General features: G+C 44.8%; 1 protein-coding gene across 1 annotated transcript in view; it reads right to left on the bottom strand.

Annotated features, from left to right (window-relative positions):
• The window catches only part of LOC141106380 (transmembrane protein 176B-like), a 79,531-nt gene that overhangs the window by 22,810 nt on the left and 41,259 nt on the right, over positions 1 to 15,462 (bottom strand). Inside the window, exon 6 of the mRNA XM_073597113.1 lies at positions 15,008 to 15,064. Within this exon, the coding sequence (XP_073453214.1) occupies positions 15,008 to 15,064 (57 nt within the window). The remainder of the gene's footprint in view (positions 1 to 15,007; positions 15,065 to 15,462) is intronic.

Consider the following 15,462-nt stretch of genomic DNA (forward strand, 5'->3'; position numbering starts at 1 on the left):
GTCCCTACTTCTTTACACCCTCGCCAGCAATATTTCGACTTTTCGTCTTGATATTTGTATTCTTTATCAGGGGTAATGTGCCATCTAGCTAAACATTTATAGTTTATTTCTATCATATTCCAATTTACTGTAGTGACGTGTACCCGGCGCAATATTTGTTTGATCTCTTCTTTGTTTAGAGATGTTCCGAGTTCGGACTCCCATTTTTCAATGTAGGATGGTATCTCTGGTCCTATCTTTTCCAAAAGTACTCTATATATCTTTGAAATCACCTTCTTCTTTCCCTTATCGACACAGATTTTCTCTAAAGGGAGCAGGTTTGCTTCCGATCTTATTGGCTGGGGTAGAGATTCTATAAAATGTTTTAATTGGTTGTACTGCCATTCTTTAATCGATCTCCACTCCTCTTTACTCTTTAAGTCGTGGTATGTGTAGATTCTACCCTGCTCCATGATGTCTTTCAATTGTGCGTTTTCTAATGTTATCCATTTCCCAAACCATACTTCCATTCCGGGGGTAAAATATTCTGTGTTAGTAAGTGGTATTAGTGGTGAGTTGTATTCCCATTTTTCTTTCTTGTGTAAATGATCCCATATTTTTAGTGCGTTACCAGTGATATTATTTGTGCCCTTCCCTAGTTTTCTGAACCGTGGCGGGATCCATATTATTTTACCTAAATTAACTGTGCTCATAGTGCTTTCCATCTTAACCCATCTCTTTTCTCTATTTTCTTTTACCCATTCTACTATCCGTGACAATATTACAGCGTTATAATAGTTTCTGACATCTGGTGCACCCCAACCCCCTCTTGTCTTTTCTTTAGTTAATTGTGTCAAACTTATTCTTGCTTTTTTCCCTCTCCATATAAATTTAAGAAATAGCTTCTGTATTGTTTTGAAAAAAGCCTCCGGAAGTGGGATCGGTAACATCTGCATTTTATACATGATTTTGGGTAGGATGACCATTTTAAAAATGTTAATTCTGCCCCCCCAGGATAGGTTTCCTGTTGTTCTATTTAACTCTGTTTTAATCTCGTCCAATAGAGGGAGGTAATTTGCTTGATATAAGCTTGCGCTGGTTTTGGTTAACTTAACCCCTAAATACTTGATTTCTTTTTTACCCCATACTAATGAAAAGTTTTTTTGGAGTATAACTTCTTCCTTTTTTGATATATTGAAAGTTAAGGTCTCAGACTTCCATGGGTTTATCTTAAAGTTTGATACCTCACCATACTCTTTTAAAGTCTTCATTAGATTTGGCAGGGAAATTCTTGGGCTAGTCACATAAAAAAGAATGTCGTCCGCGTACGCCGCTAACTTATGGGTTTCCTCCCCCACCTTTATCCCCCTTATGTCTGGGCTCTGTCTTATCTTGGAAAGGAGTGGTTCCAGTGCCAACACGAACACCAGGGGTGATAATGGACACCCCTGTCTCGTTCCGTTGAGCATTTCGAACGGTGCTGATAATGTCCGATTTATCCTTACCCTTGCTGTAGGTCTGTTATATAAGGTCTTAATACGTTTTATCATTTTCTCACCTAGACCTATCTCTTCCCACGAACGCTGCATGAGGCCCCAGTCTACCCTGTCGAATGCTTTCTCAGCATCAATCGACAGGAGTAGACCTGGGGCCCCACCGTCCTTCATCTTCTGTATTGCTAACAGGGTTCTGGTTCCGTTATCTCTCCCCTCCCTCCCGGGGATGAAACCTACCTGGTCTGGATGTATTCTATTTGGCATTATTTTTTTCAACCTGTCCGCAAGAATTTTTGCGTATATTTTAGTATCTAGGTTTAGGAGAGAGATAGGTCTATAGCTGGAACATAGCGTTCCATCTTTCCCTTCTTTTGGGATAACAACAATAGTGGCCTCCAGAGCTTCCTTACGTAGTTCCCACTTCTCCCCAATCCCATTCATGTAGGAACACATTTTTGGGACCAAAATATCTTTGAATTTTCTATAATAGAGTTTCGTCAGGCCATCTGGCCCAGGACTTTTCCCCGCTGGTGTTTCTTTTACTATTTTTGTTATTTCTTCCTCAGAGATAGGGGCTTCTAGTTGACTGATTTGCTCCTCCTTCCTGTTTCTGCTCTGCCTCTTCTTTAGTTCTTAGTTTATTGATGGTGTATAGGCTCTCGTAATACTCCTGAAACTTCCTGGCAATTTCTACTGTTTTATGTACAAAATCCCCTTTACCTGTCTGTATTTTGTCTATATAGTTTGCTGATTTTTTTTTCGCTAGGGCCTGTGCTAGATATTTCCCAGGCTTATTCCCATATAGGTACCTTTCTCTTTTTACTCTGTTAAAAATCCTTCTTGTTTCTTGCTCTATAAGGTCTCTCATCTCCTCCCTCTTGCGGCTGAGTTTTAACAAAATTTCACTATCATTTTTATTCTTATAGAGCTGTTCTAGTGTATCAATTTCTTTACCCAGGACCCTTGTGTTCTCTCTGGTACTCTTTCTCTTCTCCGCCCCCTCCTTAATCATGATGCCTCTAATGTAGGCCTTATGGGTTTCCCACACCGTCATTTCTGATACCCCTTCCGTGTTATTTTCTTTGAAATACATCTCTAATTCTTTTTTCACTCGTTCTTCTATTACTTTATCATGCAGAAGTTCCTCATTTAGTCTCCACATATTACTTCTGTTGTTAAACTCTCCTATCTTTAGTTGTAGCGTCACTGGTGCATGGTCGGAAAAAGTCATTATGCCGATGTTTGTGCTAACAGCCGCCTCTAAGAGCCTATGTTCTATAAAAAAAAAATCCAATCTAAAGTACGACGCATGGACAGGGGAGTGGAATGTATAGTTTCTTATTTTGGGGTGCTGTACCCTCCAAACATCTACCAGTTGGTATTGGTGCAATTTCTGTTTTAATTTGTTCCTCCATCTCATTCCAGTCCCCTGTACATGTGACGTACTATCCACCTTTGGTTTCATACAAAAATTAAAATCACCCCCCATTATTACACCCCCTCTCTTGAATTCCATTAGATCTGCTGTTGACTTCAGTAAATGACCAACAGAGTTTTTGTTTGGGCCATAGATGTTTGCGAGGGTGCACTCTACTCCATTTAATTTTCCTCTCAAGAATAAGTACCGCCCTTCAGGATCCACCCTTCTCTCGTCCAAATCAATTTGTACTCCCCTCGCGAACCCTATGGCCACTCCTTTTGCTCGGCTGATCGGGGAATCCCCATAATACCAAAGGGGGTAATCTTTCGAAAATATTTTGTAGTTCTTATTTATGGCGAAGTGGGTCTCCTGCAGCAGTACTACGTCCGCCTGCAGGAGTTTAAGTTCGCCCACTATATTAGCCCTTTTCATGGGAGCATTTAAACCACGTACATTATAGGTAATTATCTTTAAGCCTTCCAGCCTTATTTACACTTTTTTATGTTTGTTCATATCTCCTTGGTAAAGTGAGGTCCTTATCCTTATTTTTCCGTTGTTTTCTTGGTAGATACCCCCTACCCTCTCCCCAAACCGCCCCCCCACCCACCCCAACCCCCCCTCCCCACTCCCCCCACCTCCAACCTCCCCCCTCTCTGTTGGGGGCGTCTGGTCTTTCCAAGACCTGAAAACCCAGGGGCCCACCCTCTCCACCTAGCCCTCTGGTTGTCCCCCTTGAGGTGGAACTCGGACTAGGCATCTCTGTATCCAGTGCTCCCCCCTGCTTCGGGGATTGCCCATGTCTGCCCCCCCCTCACTCCAGCCCACCCCGGCCCCCCCAACCTCCCCCCCAGCATCTTTCAATTACTACTTTGTTATTTCCATACTCTTTGCGGGTTCGGTTCTGGTTATCTCCTTTTGGATTTGAAAACTGGCTTCCAGGTCTGCTGTTCTTCATTGGGGTCCCTATTTCCAGTTCTTTCCCACCAACCCGGGACTTCCACTAATGGGATCCCTAGACGGTTGCAAAATGTTTGTGTTTCTTCCGGAAATCTTAAGGTTGCCAAGCGGCCCTCTTTGTACCCGTTTAAATATTCTTGGGGTTTTCCAGCTTGTTTAACTTCATGCGCTTTAAGCTGGTCCAGTAGAGGTTTTAACACTCTTCTCCTGGCCAGCGTTTCCGCTGCCAGGTCTGCGAAAATCTGTAAGTTCGTCTCTCCGTACTTCACTGGTATGTTCTTTTTCATATACGCCTTCACTGCTTCTTTGTCCTTGTAATTGTGGAATCTCGCTATCACATCTCGTGGGACGTCTCCGTTGATTACTGCGGGCTTGCGGATCCTATGAACTCTGTCAAATTTTATTTTACCGCTCGTATTGGATGCAGTGATCATTCCCCCAAAAATTATATCCATCTTTCCATGTAGGTCTTCTTTTTCTCCTTGTGTCTCGGGAAGGCCTCTTATTCGCAGGTTCTTCCTTCTGCTCCTGTTCTCTTGATCTTCTATTCTATACAGAATACTTCTTTGTTCTTTTAGAACTTCCTCTAATTGTTTTTTGAGACCATCGAGCTCTTCACCATGTCTGTCCAACCTTGTTTCCGCCTCTTCCACTCTTTTTAGAGTTTGATTCATATCTTCTCGTAAGGAATCAATTTCTCCTTTTATTGAGGTTTCCAGCCTCGCAAACATTTCGGCCATTTCGCCTTTTGTTGGTAATTGATTTTTTAATTGGGCTTCAGCTGTTTCTTCGTCCAGTATCTCATCACTTACAGTGTGGGAGTCTATCTCTGCTGGTTGTCTTCTTGTCCCCATCTTTGGTAGACTCTCCGGGGCTTTGTTCTTAGCCCCCGTTTGTTTGCCTGGGCTATTTTTACTGCTTTCCTGTACCATGTACTTCCTGATGGTACCCGGACTTGCACTTGTTCTCGGCTGGTTAGATGCCATCCCCTTTGTTGATTTGCCTCTCATGCCTTCCTTCCTATTCCCTAGTATTCAGGAGTTTCCACCCTGCCTTACCTTCTATTACACTGATCCCCTCCCCTCCTCTCTAATCGCCTTGTTGGACTGGTTTTGCCTACCGTCCGGGGTGGGTTCCTAAGTTTTGGCGATTGACTATTGTTGTCTAATTATTGCCTAACGTGGCACGGTCCTGCCAACAGTACCAGCAGAGGGGGTGTTTAGTGTAATGGTATTTGAGCAAAATATATTCCTCCCCCGGACCTCTTTAGTGCATTATAATATACTCTGTTTCTCCAATCCACTATACCTCCCCCGCGATCGTTTGGTACGCTATTTCTCAGCCCCTGCTACCCAATTCTCCTGGTTCTCTCGCACCTACGAGCGTGCCCCTCTTACTCCCACATGTCCACTGTGTGTTAGCAATATTAGTGGTGTAAACTGTCTTCTATATTAGATATTCAATAGTTCTTGCAGGTTTCTGATCCTAATCAGGGGTAGGAGCAATCGAAGATTTGGATGGAAGCTCCGCTTTGACTTGCTTAACCTGTATATGACTTTTACAGTTCTTATGATTGTTATTTCCTCCTCATGGAGGCGGCTTGGCGTTATTAAGAAGAAGCCTCGTCCTGCCCCTCACGCTTCTTGCCCCTTCGCTCCATCCAACCTATGACCATAAGATTTATACAGAGTTCTACTACCAGGTCATTTCGTCTAGCATCTAGCATGGGGATTACTGTTTTAAACTGATCCACATTAGGAGAAATTGGAGAGAAAAAAAAAAACACAAAAAACCAAAAACAATACAGTCCTGCTCACTCTTCAGCATCCAAAACACAGGGCATGTAGGGCATTATGTACAACATTAGAGGTTTGGTGTAAATCAATTTAGTTCAGCTCAAGTTCCTCCTATTGCTTGCCATTACCCTTTTTTTTTTTTCAAGTCGTTTGCTTCCATAGATCTGATGCCGGAGGGTTACAGACCGCCTCCCCACAGAACACGTTCCCTTTCTTCTTTCTTTTTCCCTTCTCACTTACCCTCTGTCTGGGTCTCGGCGCCTTGAGGCTCTTACCCTGTACCCGGCAGCTTCGGCTCTGCTTCTCCTACTGCCATGCCCCGCGCAGCTCCTTCAGAGTCCATCAGGCTACTACATCGCTGTGTGTCTCATGTGCTCCCTGCCCGGAGCCTGTTTGCACGCACCACACGCTGTACAGTGCCAGGAGCTGTCTCTATGTATGCTTCTTTCTTCAAGGAGCTGTGGGAACCGAGCGCTACCCCAGCCACTGCCAGCAACACTCATCCGCACCTCCCCAGCTCCCAGCCCAGCCCGGAGGGCATGGGGGTATCCGCTCCGACACGAGCCCGATGGAGAACCACAGGTAAGGCAGGAGACGCCAGATATAAGAGTATGCTACGGCAGGTCACAGAAACACGGGGTCACAGAGACCCGAGGTACAGAGGGGGGCCGCAAACGCGGCTATCGCTGATACTGTTCGATGGGGAGAGCATCAGGGGGGCCCCGGGCATGAGAGATTTAATCAGGCACTGCCCGTATGAGGGTAGGCCAGAGAGTTGCACTGATTCTGATATTCCACAAATTTGAATGTTATTTCATCGGGATTTATCCTCAATGTCCGCCAATTTGTCTTTTATCTACTTGTATCTTGTATTTGTTTCTCTTGTGTGTCAATGATGTCATTGACTGTGGAAGTAATGCCACAAATATTGGTTTCAACATGACTGATTCTATCCTCCATGAGATTTAAACTGTGGCCTAGATTCTGCATGATAGACAGCATATCAGTTTCAAGGGAGCTCCTTAGGGACACTAACACGTCCTTTAAGGTTGTGTCTGCTGCTTTCCCCACTATGGGGCAACCAGTGATAATGGAGTCGTTTTGCAGATTCTGTTGCAGCAGTGTGACTGGCTTATGAGGAGTATGGCTTACCTCACTGTGTTCTGCAAAGGGATCCAGTCTCATTCTTGCTTTGGCCGGGCTACTGGAAGCACAAGATCGTGGTGGGGATAACTGTAATCTCATCACGCGGTATGTGGGCCCTTCGGGGTTGAGCTGGGAGCTTGCCGACTGCCTGGGCTGTTGAGGAGAGATAGAGAGACGCTGCTAGTGCTTCTGTGGAGATTCTGCCCACTGCGCCATTTTGCCCATGCCTCACGACCGGTTAATATGAGTATTCCATGAGCTTTTAAGGGAGCCGGCTGTCTTTCCTCTTCTGTGCTATGGTCCTCGGAGGTAGCTCATGTACTATCGCAGCTCTGATATTTGGGATTTTCTGCTGGAAAGCAGGCAGACGCGGTGTATGTGGTCCTGTGTGTGGAGCTCACTTCTCATGCGTCCATCTTGTCCGTGCGCCGGCCAAGCCCCCTTTAATTCATTTTTAATATTCAAAGCAAACTCCCCCATCCACCCATGTCTCTAGGCTTAATTTTGTTGAGAAATCACTTTGAAAAACACCCCCTAGCATTTCTGGCTGTGGCCATCTTGAGCAGATCATTTATGCATCATTTACTTTCTGGAATCCATCTGTCCTTAGCTCAAGCATACATGCAGGAGAGTGTGCTTGGCTAAGAAAACCATTCCTGAAGACTCCTGGAATCAGGGCCGGGTCCAGCATCCTCAGCTCAGCAAGAGGGGCCTGGGTAGCCTTACAGATGATCGGTGTGGTGGTGGGAGGAGTTAAAAGCACCGATCTTCCTGTGTAGCTTTCAATGAAGCAGCCGACAGTCGCTTCTCCTCCTCTCTCTCTTGCAGCTATCAGCTGCTTCATTGAAAGCCAGACAGGGAGATTGGTGATTGTAACCCCCACTGCCCCACTGATCATCTTCGACTGCCCATCAAATGTCCCTCAATCTCTGGGTCCCCTGCCCATCTCCCCGTGTCTTCCTCCGGCTCCTCATGCCCTCCTCCAGCTCCCAGGCCCCACACTATATAAAACTGCTTACACGGTGCAGAGTAAATAATGCAGTGTATTGAAGTGGTTAACGGGAACCTTATGACAGAATTAAGAAAAACAACGGCATGGGCCCTTTGGGTCTGGTAAAGATTTTAAGGTGAACTCCACGCCAAAATAAAAAAATTGGCGTGGGGTCCCCCCCAAAATCCACACCAGACCCTTATCCGAGCAAGCAGCCTGACAGGCCAGGGAGGGGTATGAGTGAGCGCCCCCCCCTCCTGAACCATACCAGGCAGCTTGCCCTCAGTATTGGGAGAGTGCTTTGGGGCGCATGTTAATGGGGACAAGGGCCTCTTCCCGACAAACCTGGCCGGTGGTTGTTGGGATCTGCGGGCGGGGGGCTTATTGGAATCTGGAAGCCCCCCTGATCCCGCCCCCCCCATGTTAATGGGTATTGTGTATCGTACCCCTACCCATTCACCAGAAAAGTAAAAACCACAAGACATCACATGACATCAGAGGGGGCGGGGTCACCCAGTTACATCAATGGGTTACCCCGCCCTTGCCAATTTAAGAGCTGTCAAAGCGTAGAGAGAGCAGTCACCGGGAGGCCTCCCATGGAGGTGGAGCGTTTTCATTTTTGCTATTTTTCGGGTCCATCAGGCGGTGGGATTGACAATGGATTTACACAATTTTTTTTTCTTTTTTAATAAAGGATTTGTCAAAAACTGTGTCTTGGGGTTTATACTTTTTTGACACTTTTTTGGTGAATGGGTACGATGTACCCGATACCCATTCACATGGGGGGGGGGCCTTGTTATGGGATGCCCACTTAACTTTAGCTTCAGGGACATTCTTCCTATATACAGTATCTACATACAGTCTCTATGTACAGCCCTACTTCTTCCTCCAGCACACGCTTGCAGAACCCAACTGGATCACTGTGAGAAGATCTGACAATCACTCAGTCAGATTAAAGGCAATATAAATTAAAGCAGAAGTAGGGTGCTACTACCCAATATGATCAGAAGATTTTTTAGAGCTACCTGGGTGCGGAGAGGCAGTCGCACAGCTGCAGTAGCAATCATGAGAAAAGATGGTCCACAACTCCTTGCTTGCTCTTTAAAATCTTCAAAATTTATAGATTCTCCATAAAAGAAACAGACAGCAAATGGAAATGCGTTTCAGCCTTGTGGGCCTTGTTCACTACAAATGCCATATTCAAAAATGCCACAATATATAGCGTATAAACCCCTCCTGGCAGCACATGTCAATAATTAGCCAATTAGTAAATAATCAGAGATACTTGGAGAGGTGAAACACCATACATGGACAGACATAGATTCAATCGAGATACAAACATGATTGGTTCCATGATCAAAAAAGGACATTTAAATCCAAGAAAATAGCAATACGAAAACTAATACTGAATAAAAAGAAAAAATTTTAAAAAGTAAGCAAGAATGCCCAGTGGGGAGGGGGGGGGACAAAAACAAAAAACAAACAAACAAATAAATAAATAAATAAATAAAATATATAATAGTACTAAAACGGAAGAGGCAGGTAGTGCAAAAAAGAAATCAACATAAATGTAAATCTGGGTCCCATCTGAAGTTTAACCCCTGAGGGACCCTGTTTTATTAATCTAAATATCCGCCATGCCTCTATATCTAAAAGTTGTCTGTTCCTATCACCACCCCTGGGCATAGGAGTCAATCTCTCAATGCCAGTAAACCTAAAGGAGGACATGTTACCAGCATTCTTTAACCATTTCAACCCTTTCCCCTCTTCCTGCCCAGGACAATTCTCAGCTTTCAGTGCTGTCGCATTTTGAATGACAATTGCGCGGTCATACAACACTGTACCCAAACTAAATTTTTATCATTTTCTTCCCATAAATAGAGCTTTCTTTTGGGTAATATTTGATCACCACTGGGTTTTTTTTGCTAAACAAACTAAAAAAGACAGAAACAACGAAAAACAACATTTTATGACCAAAATTTTTGAAAAAAAATATGTTTTCTCCTTCACTAACGGGCACTGATAAGGGGGCACTGATGGGCACTGATGAGGAGGCACTGATATGTAGAATTGATGGGCACTGATATGCAGCACTGATGGGCACCGATAGGCGGCACTGATAGGCAGAACTAATGGGCACTGATAGGCGACACTGATTGGCACTAATAGATAGCACTGATGATGATGTACTGACAGGTTTTACTGATGGACACTGGCACTGTGATTGGCATTGTTGGTGGCACATCTGATGGGGCTGTGCTGATAATCAATGTGCGTTTGGATTACAATTATGTTCTCCTATTCTTGTTTTTAAAGCACGTGTGGTGCATCCAATGTACTGCAGGTTGCAAGACATGCAGCAGATCTGATACACTACATACTTAATGTCAAAGCTTTCTCCAGTGGTTGCTGAATTGAAAGATTTAGTGCATAAATTAACATGACAATATCTGCACGTTTTAAAGTTGCATGGGTAGCAACCTGTATATGAGAGCCAGGTGGGTTGGTATTTTTTGGATGAAAACAAGCTAGGTGACAGCAAGGAGCCCAAGGTTGGTGCTCGTCTTCTAGAAAAACGACAGCCTGATTTTAAAACTTTGTAGAGAATTTTGTCTAAGTAGAGGATGGGAATATTTTCATTAGAAAGAAGATCCTCTCTACTCTTGGCCCTAGCATTATCTAATCCTCTCTGTACAACTGATTTGGGGTAGCCCCTTTGGTCTAGTAATATAGTTATAGTCTGGCATTTCGCATTGAAAGGGGCTCGAAGGAATTGCTCCTCTGATGCCAGAGTGAATTCTCCAACTGGGATTGCACAAATTGTGTGGGATGGGTGGCAGCTGGTGGCAAAAAGAGTAGTATTTCCCGAGCATGGCTTTCTGTAGGTGCAGGTGTGTATACAGTAGCTTTAGTATCTGGATCCCCACACAGGGAGATATCCAGAAAGTCAATGCTCAGGGAGTTAAAAGAGACTGTTAACTGAAGATTCGGCTCATTATCATTAACAAAAAAATGTAGAGTCATCCCCACCCCACACCATCAGCAGATCATCAATAAAGCGACCATACCAGACTAGATTGTCTGCAAAGGGGTTGTCCAAAGAGAGGAGCCCACTATGAGCGGGACCCTGAGGCCCCTTGGTTGTGTTTCAAAAATATTACAGTGTCCAGCTTGTACTCTTCCTCATGTGGCTACTGATGCCAGTACCACCTCTTCAGGCACTGCCAACCCACCTGGCTGCAGCTTCCCCTTTACAAGCCCTCCAGACTAACTTCTCCACCACAGTCCTCCAGACTGACACTCTGAGCCCAACCGGTTGATTTTCAGGAGATCTCCCAGTAATGCTGACCTGCTCCTGCTGTCCTCTCTCCTTGCTTTCGTGCCTAAAGGAAGAGCTTCCTCCATGTGTTATGGCAGGATCCTTCCAGCACCAGAGCCCCGGACAAGGTCACTCCCTCTAGACTAGGGGGCACCCTTGGGGGCCACCAACAGCCTCCTCAGCACTCCATCTCGATTTTTGGCCTGCCCTCCTGCCAATCCTTTATTGGGGATTGGCTGAGGCCCTCATAAATATGCCAAGCAGCTTCTCCTAATCTCCACTCACTATGTCTATAACATTCTCCAATGTTCCAGAAAACAGGGGGAGGCACCAGAGAGGCTGCTAGGATGAGTCATCCAGCCCTGAGTCACTGAACCCTGACCCAGATTCACAGCTCAGGCTTAGCCGTGAGCTAAAGAAATTTGCCTACACTCACACCTAGCACAACCAGAGGGTGCTATATATATATTTATAGTCAGTATAATATATGTTAAATTTCTAGGAGGGTGGCCGAAGATGGGCTCTTTTCTCCTTTCTACCCTGTCCCTACTAGAGCAAAGTTAAATTAACGTTTATATTTACTTTTATTTAGATTACCTTGTCAACAAAAAGCCAATGGGTTTTGGGGGTTCAGAAGGTCTCTCTTCAGCAGTGCTCAGTACTGTTGAACAAAGTCTGTAGTGGGCTGATAAAATTGAAGGGATTCTGAGAGATAATTAGCGCAATTGGGTTAAAGAGGAGCTCCAGGCCCCTCAGAAAGAAATAAAAGTCAGCAGCTACAAATACTGTAACTGCTGACTTTTAATATTAGGGCACTTACCAGTCCAGGAATCCAGCGGTGTCCTCACCCGAGCCAATTTTTTGATCGGCTATCAGGTGCTGCCACTGCCATCTCCAATAAGGGAAAACGGCAGTGAGGCTTCACAGCCAGTTCCCTACTGTGCATGCATGAAGCGCACTGCGCTCTGTGATTGGGCTGGCTGCAGGGGAAGGAGGAGGGGGCAGTACTTCCGGGTCAGTTCGCCACTGCGAACTGAGTGGGAAGTGGGAGTGGGTAACTGTCTAAACCAATGTAGCACCTGTAGTGTATGCTATAATTAAGGTAGGTTTGTTAGCATAGGAACATTTTTTTGGCTCAGGTCTAAGCCTGAGCTGTGAATCTGGGTCAGGGTTCAGTGAGTCATGGCTGGGTGACTCATCCTGACAGCTCTTCTGGTGCCTCCCCCCGTATTGGAAGGTTGTAGAAACTTCTAGAGCTAGTGGGTGGAGGTTAGGAGGAGCTGTTTGGAATATTTATGAGGGCCTCCGCCAATCCCCAGAAAAGGGCTGGCAGGGGGCGGGTTCACCTCATAAATAGGCATGAGCCATGACAGCAGGGACAGTTGAGTGGAAGATGGAGATAAAGTTCTGTGGAGAATATCGGTGGTCCTATAGGGTGCCCCCTAGCCTGGAGAGGTGACCTTGGGCTGAGGCTGGAAGGACCCTGCCACAACACATGGAGGAAGCCCTTCCTGGAGGTACAGGAGCTAGTTGAGGACAGTGTGAGTACAGCAGAACTACTGGGGACTTTAAAGGGGGAGACTGCCATACATAGCCAGTTCTCCCTGAAGACCACATTCTGCCAAGTCTTCATCCCTTCCCTGGGAGATCTCCCGCAGAGTCAGCCAGGTGGGCTGGTGTGAGTCTGGAGGACTGTGAAGTAAAGTTAGCCTGGAGAGCTAGTGAAAGGGGCAGCAGCTGCAGCCAGCTGGGTTGGCAGTGCCTGAAGAGGTGGTGCTGGGACCAGTTGCCACAGGAGAGAGAGAGTGCAAGCTGATCACTGCGTACTGCTACACAACAAGGGGATTCAAGTTCCTGCCTGCAAAGGGCCATTGCTAAATCTGACTGTACCAGTCAGATTCATCTACAGTGATCCAACTGGAATCTGCAAGCAAGTAAAGTGCAGGAGAGACAAATAGGCTGTATATAGATTGTATATAGGTTATGTACAGGAAGGTATCCCTGAAAATGTTATGATATAAAGAGGTACCCCGCGCTGCCCAAACTAGTGGTAGCAGCTAACACAACAAACAGATAATTTTGTTGAAATAACAGAAGTGCATAAGTGTAGCGCTTAGATAATTGGGTTGGTTAACACCAACTATTAACTATAGAAAGTGAATTGCAATATATCAGTGTGGCTAATAAAAAACAGAAAATCGCAAAAATACCACATATGGCATGTGTCTTGTGAATTAAACAATTAAATGCAAAAAAAAATCATATATAAAGAAAGTCCGTGAAGAGTTTTGAAAGCCAACAGTGTGTAGTGAAAAAAATGAATGAAGATCCTATTCACCACATTGGCATAAAAAATGGAATAGATAAAAAATGAAAACACCAGTGTAATGAAGCTCCCACCAAGGCAGATGTAGGCTTACCAGATAGTTTGAACTCAAGAGAACATACGTTCTATATATATAGGCTTAAATCATAAACCGGCAACCAGGATGGAATCTTGGGGATCCTCTGCGGTTGGAACCCAGGGCGTCCCGAAACTTTACAAACAGTTGATCTCCATACGGGGATGGTTGCACATCAGGTATGTATGTTGTATGTTGATTAATTGGGTGAGGGGCATGAAAAGAAAGGGCCACATAGCATAATTCCGTATAAACGTGAGATTCAGTAATGTCTGTATGCCATTTCCTAACAAGTCCCTGAAGATGTTGCTAAAGTGTTGTTGCTTAAGTCAAGTGGGCATCCCATAATCTCCCATCCCCATCCAAGTTATTAACCCTCAATAAATCACAAACAAAGTCACTGACTCTTCTTTGTCTTTGAAATGCCTGTGAAAATTTGGTGTGCCTGGCTGTGCAGGGTGGGGGATCCCAGTTCACTGTGGCTCCTTAGGGGGGTGAGCTACATCAGGTACCCACTCCCCCCTCCCCCCTCCCCCCCACCCTAAAGGGGCCAAATGTGGCAGCGCAGGAGGAGAGAAGGCAGACAGGCTAAAGTGAAGCTTCACCATATTATTCTATTACATTGGGGGTCAATGTAAATTCCCCTGTTACATTAGTGCTCAGTGTAAATACAGCACATATGTTACATTTGTAGTCCCACTTACGTTAGTGGTCAGTGTAAATCCCCGTTACATTGGTGGTTAGTGTTATATTCCCTTCTACATTGGTGGTTAGGGCTAATGCCTACTCAATTAAATAGGGGTTCAATGGAAAAAGGGCCCTGTTATTGGTGTCACCGGGTATACGGTCCCTATTCGTTGGTGTCAGCGAAACCCCCCTCTTCCCTATTCATAACTAGTCAGAGGTTAGTTACCTAAAGCAGAAAATGATGGGAAATTTAAAAAAAATGGGAAAACTTGTTCTGGTGACAGATGTTTAAGAGGGAAATATCCCTAAAAAAATTCTTTTCACTTCTTGAATCTTTGAAAACGCGTGAAACATGTCAGGACTGAGCCCTGCTGCTATCCAATAAATAGGAAAAGTTGTTGCAGCCCTGACAAAAGCGGCTCCAGACAAATTTGCTTGGTGCTGTATACTGGAAGTATAAGGAGGAAGCTGATGCGGCACGCACTTGCGGGGGTTGGGCAAGGTCAAAAGTGGGTGTGGCCAAAATAAAGAGTGTTTGTTCACAGTCTATGACTCGTAGTTTGTGCGATTTCTCTGCAGACTATTTACATGCCCCTGACTCCTCTCTGCCATTGCTTATTAGCTAGAAAAAGTTAAATGCAAACTCTAACTGAAGTGGTTAGGACTATCTAACATATACAGCATGGCAGTCAGGATGTAAAAAAGCAACAAGGAATATGAAGTGAACACTTTAAGGCTTGCTGGCAAGACAAATGGTAAATTACAAGCACATATATACCACAGAACAGTTAACAAGAATATGAGGCCTACATACCAAAAAACCATGATTCTTTATGTAAGCCACAACTTCAGATAGTCCAGCGAGCATGAGCTAAAAAGTGTAAAAATAATTGAATGAAAATTATGTAAAAAATAATCACAGTGTTAAAGGCAAGGATGTTCCTGCCTTGAAGCAGCATTAGAATACTTTCCCATTTGGCTATCCCTAGTGGTAGTTTGAGAAAATCTTCTGACCTCCTCTCTTTGGCCTTAGCTGTCCCCTGTCCCATGGATATTGCAGAAGCAGTGTGGCAAAGTAAAATATATTATTCCTCTGCTTTCCTCAGACCAGACAGCAATCCACAAAGTTTTGGTGATCCATCTCAAAATAATTCCCACCACTACATGCTTTCCAAGCCTCTGCTTGGTTCTTCTGCTCTTTACATCAGAATAATATGACTGCCCCATCACTATTCCTTTTGCTTTTTGATAATTTTTAGCTACTACTAC

The sequence above is a fragment of the Aquarana catesbeiana genome, linkage group LG08 (assembly GCF_042186555.1).
Source record: "Aquarana catesbeiana isolate 2022-GZ linkage group LG08, ASM4218655v1, whole genome shotgun sequence".
In the NCBI taxonomy this organism is placed as follows: Eukaryota; Metazoa; Chordata; class Amphibia; order Anura; family Ranidae; genus Aquarana; species Aquarana catesbeiana.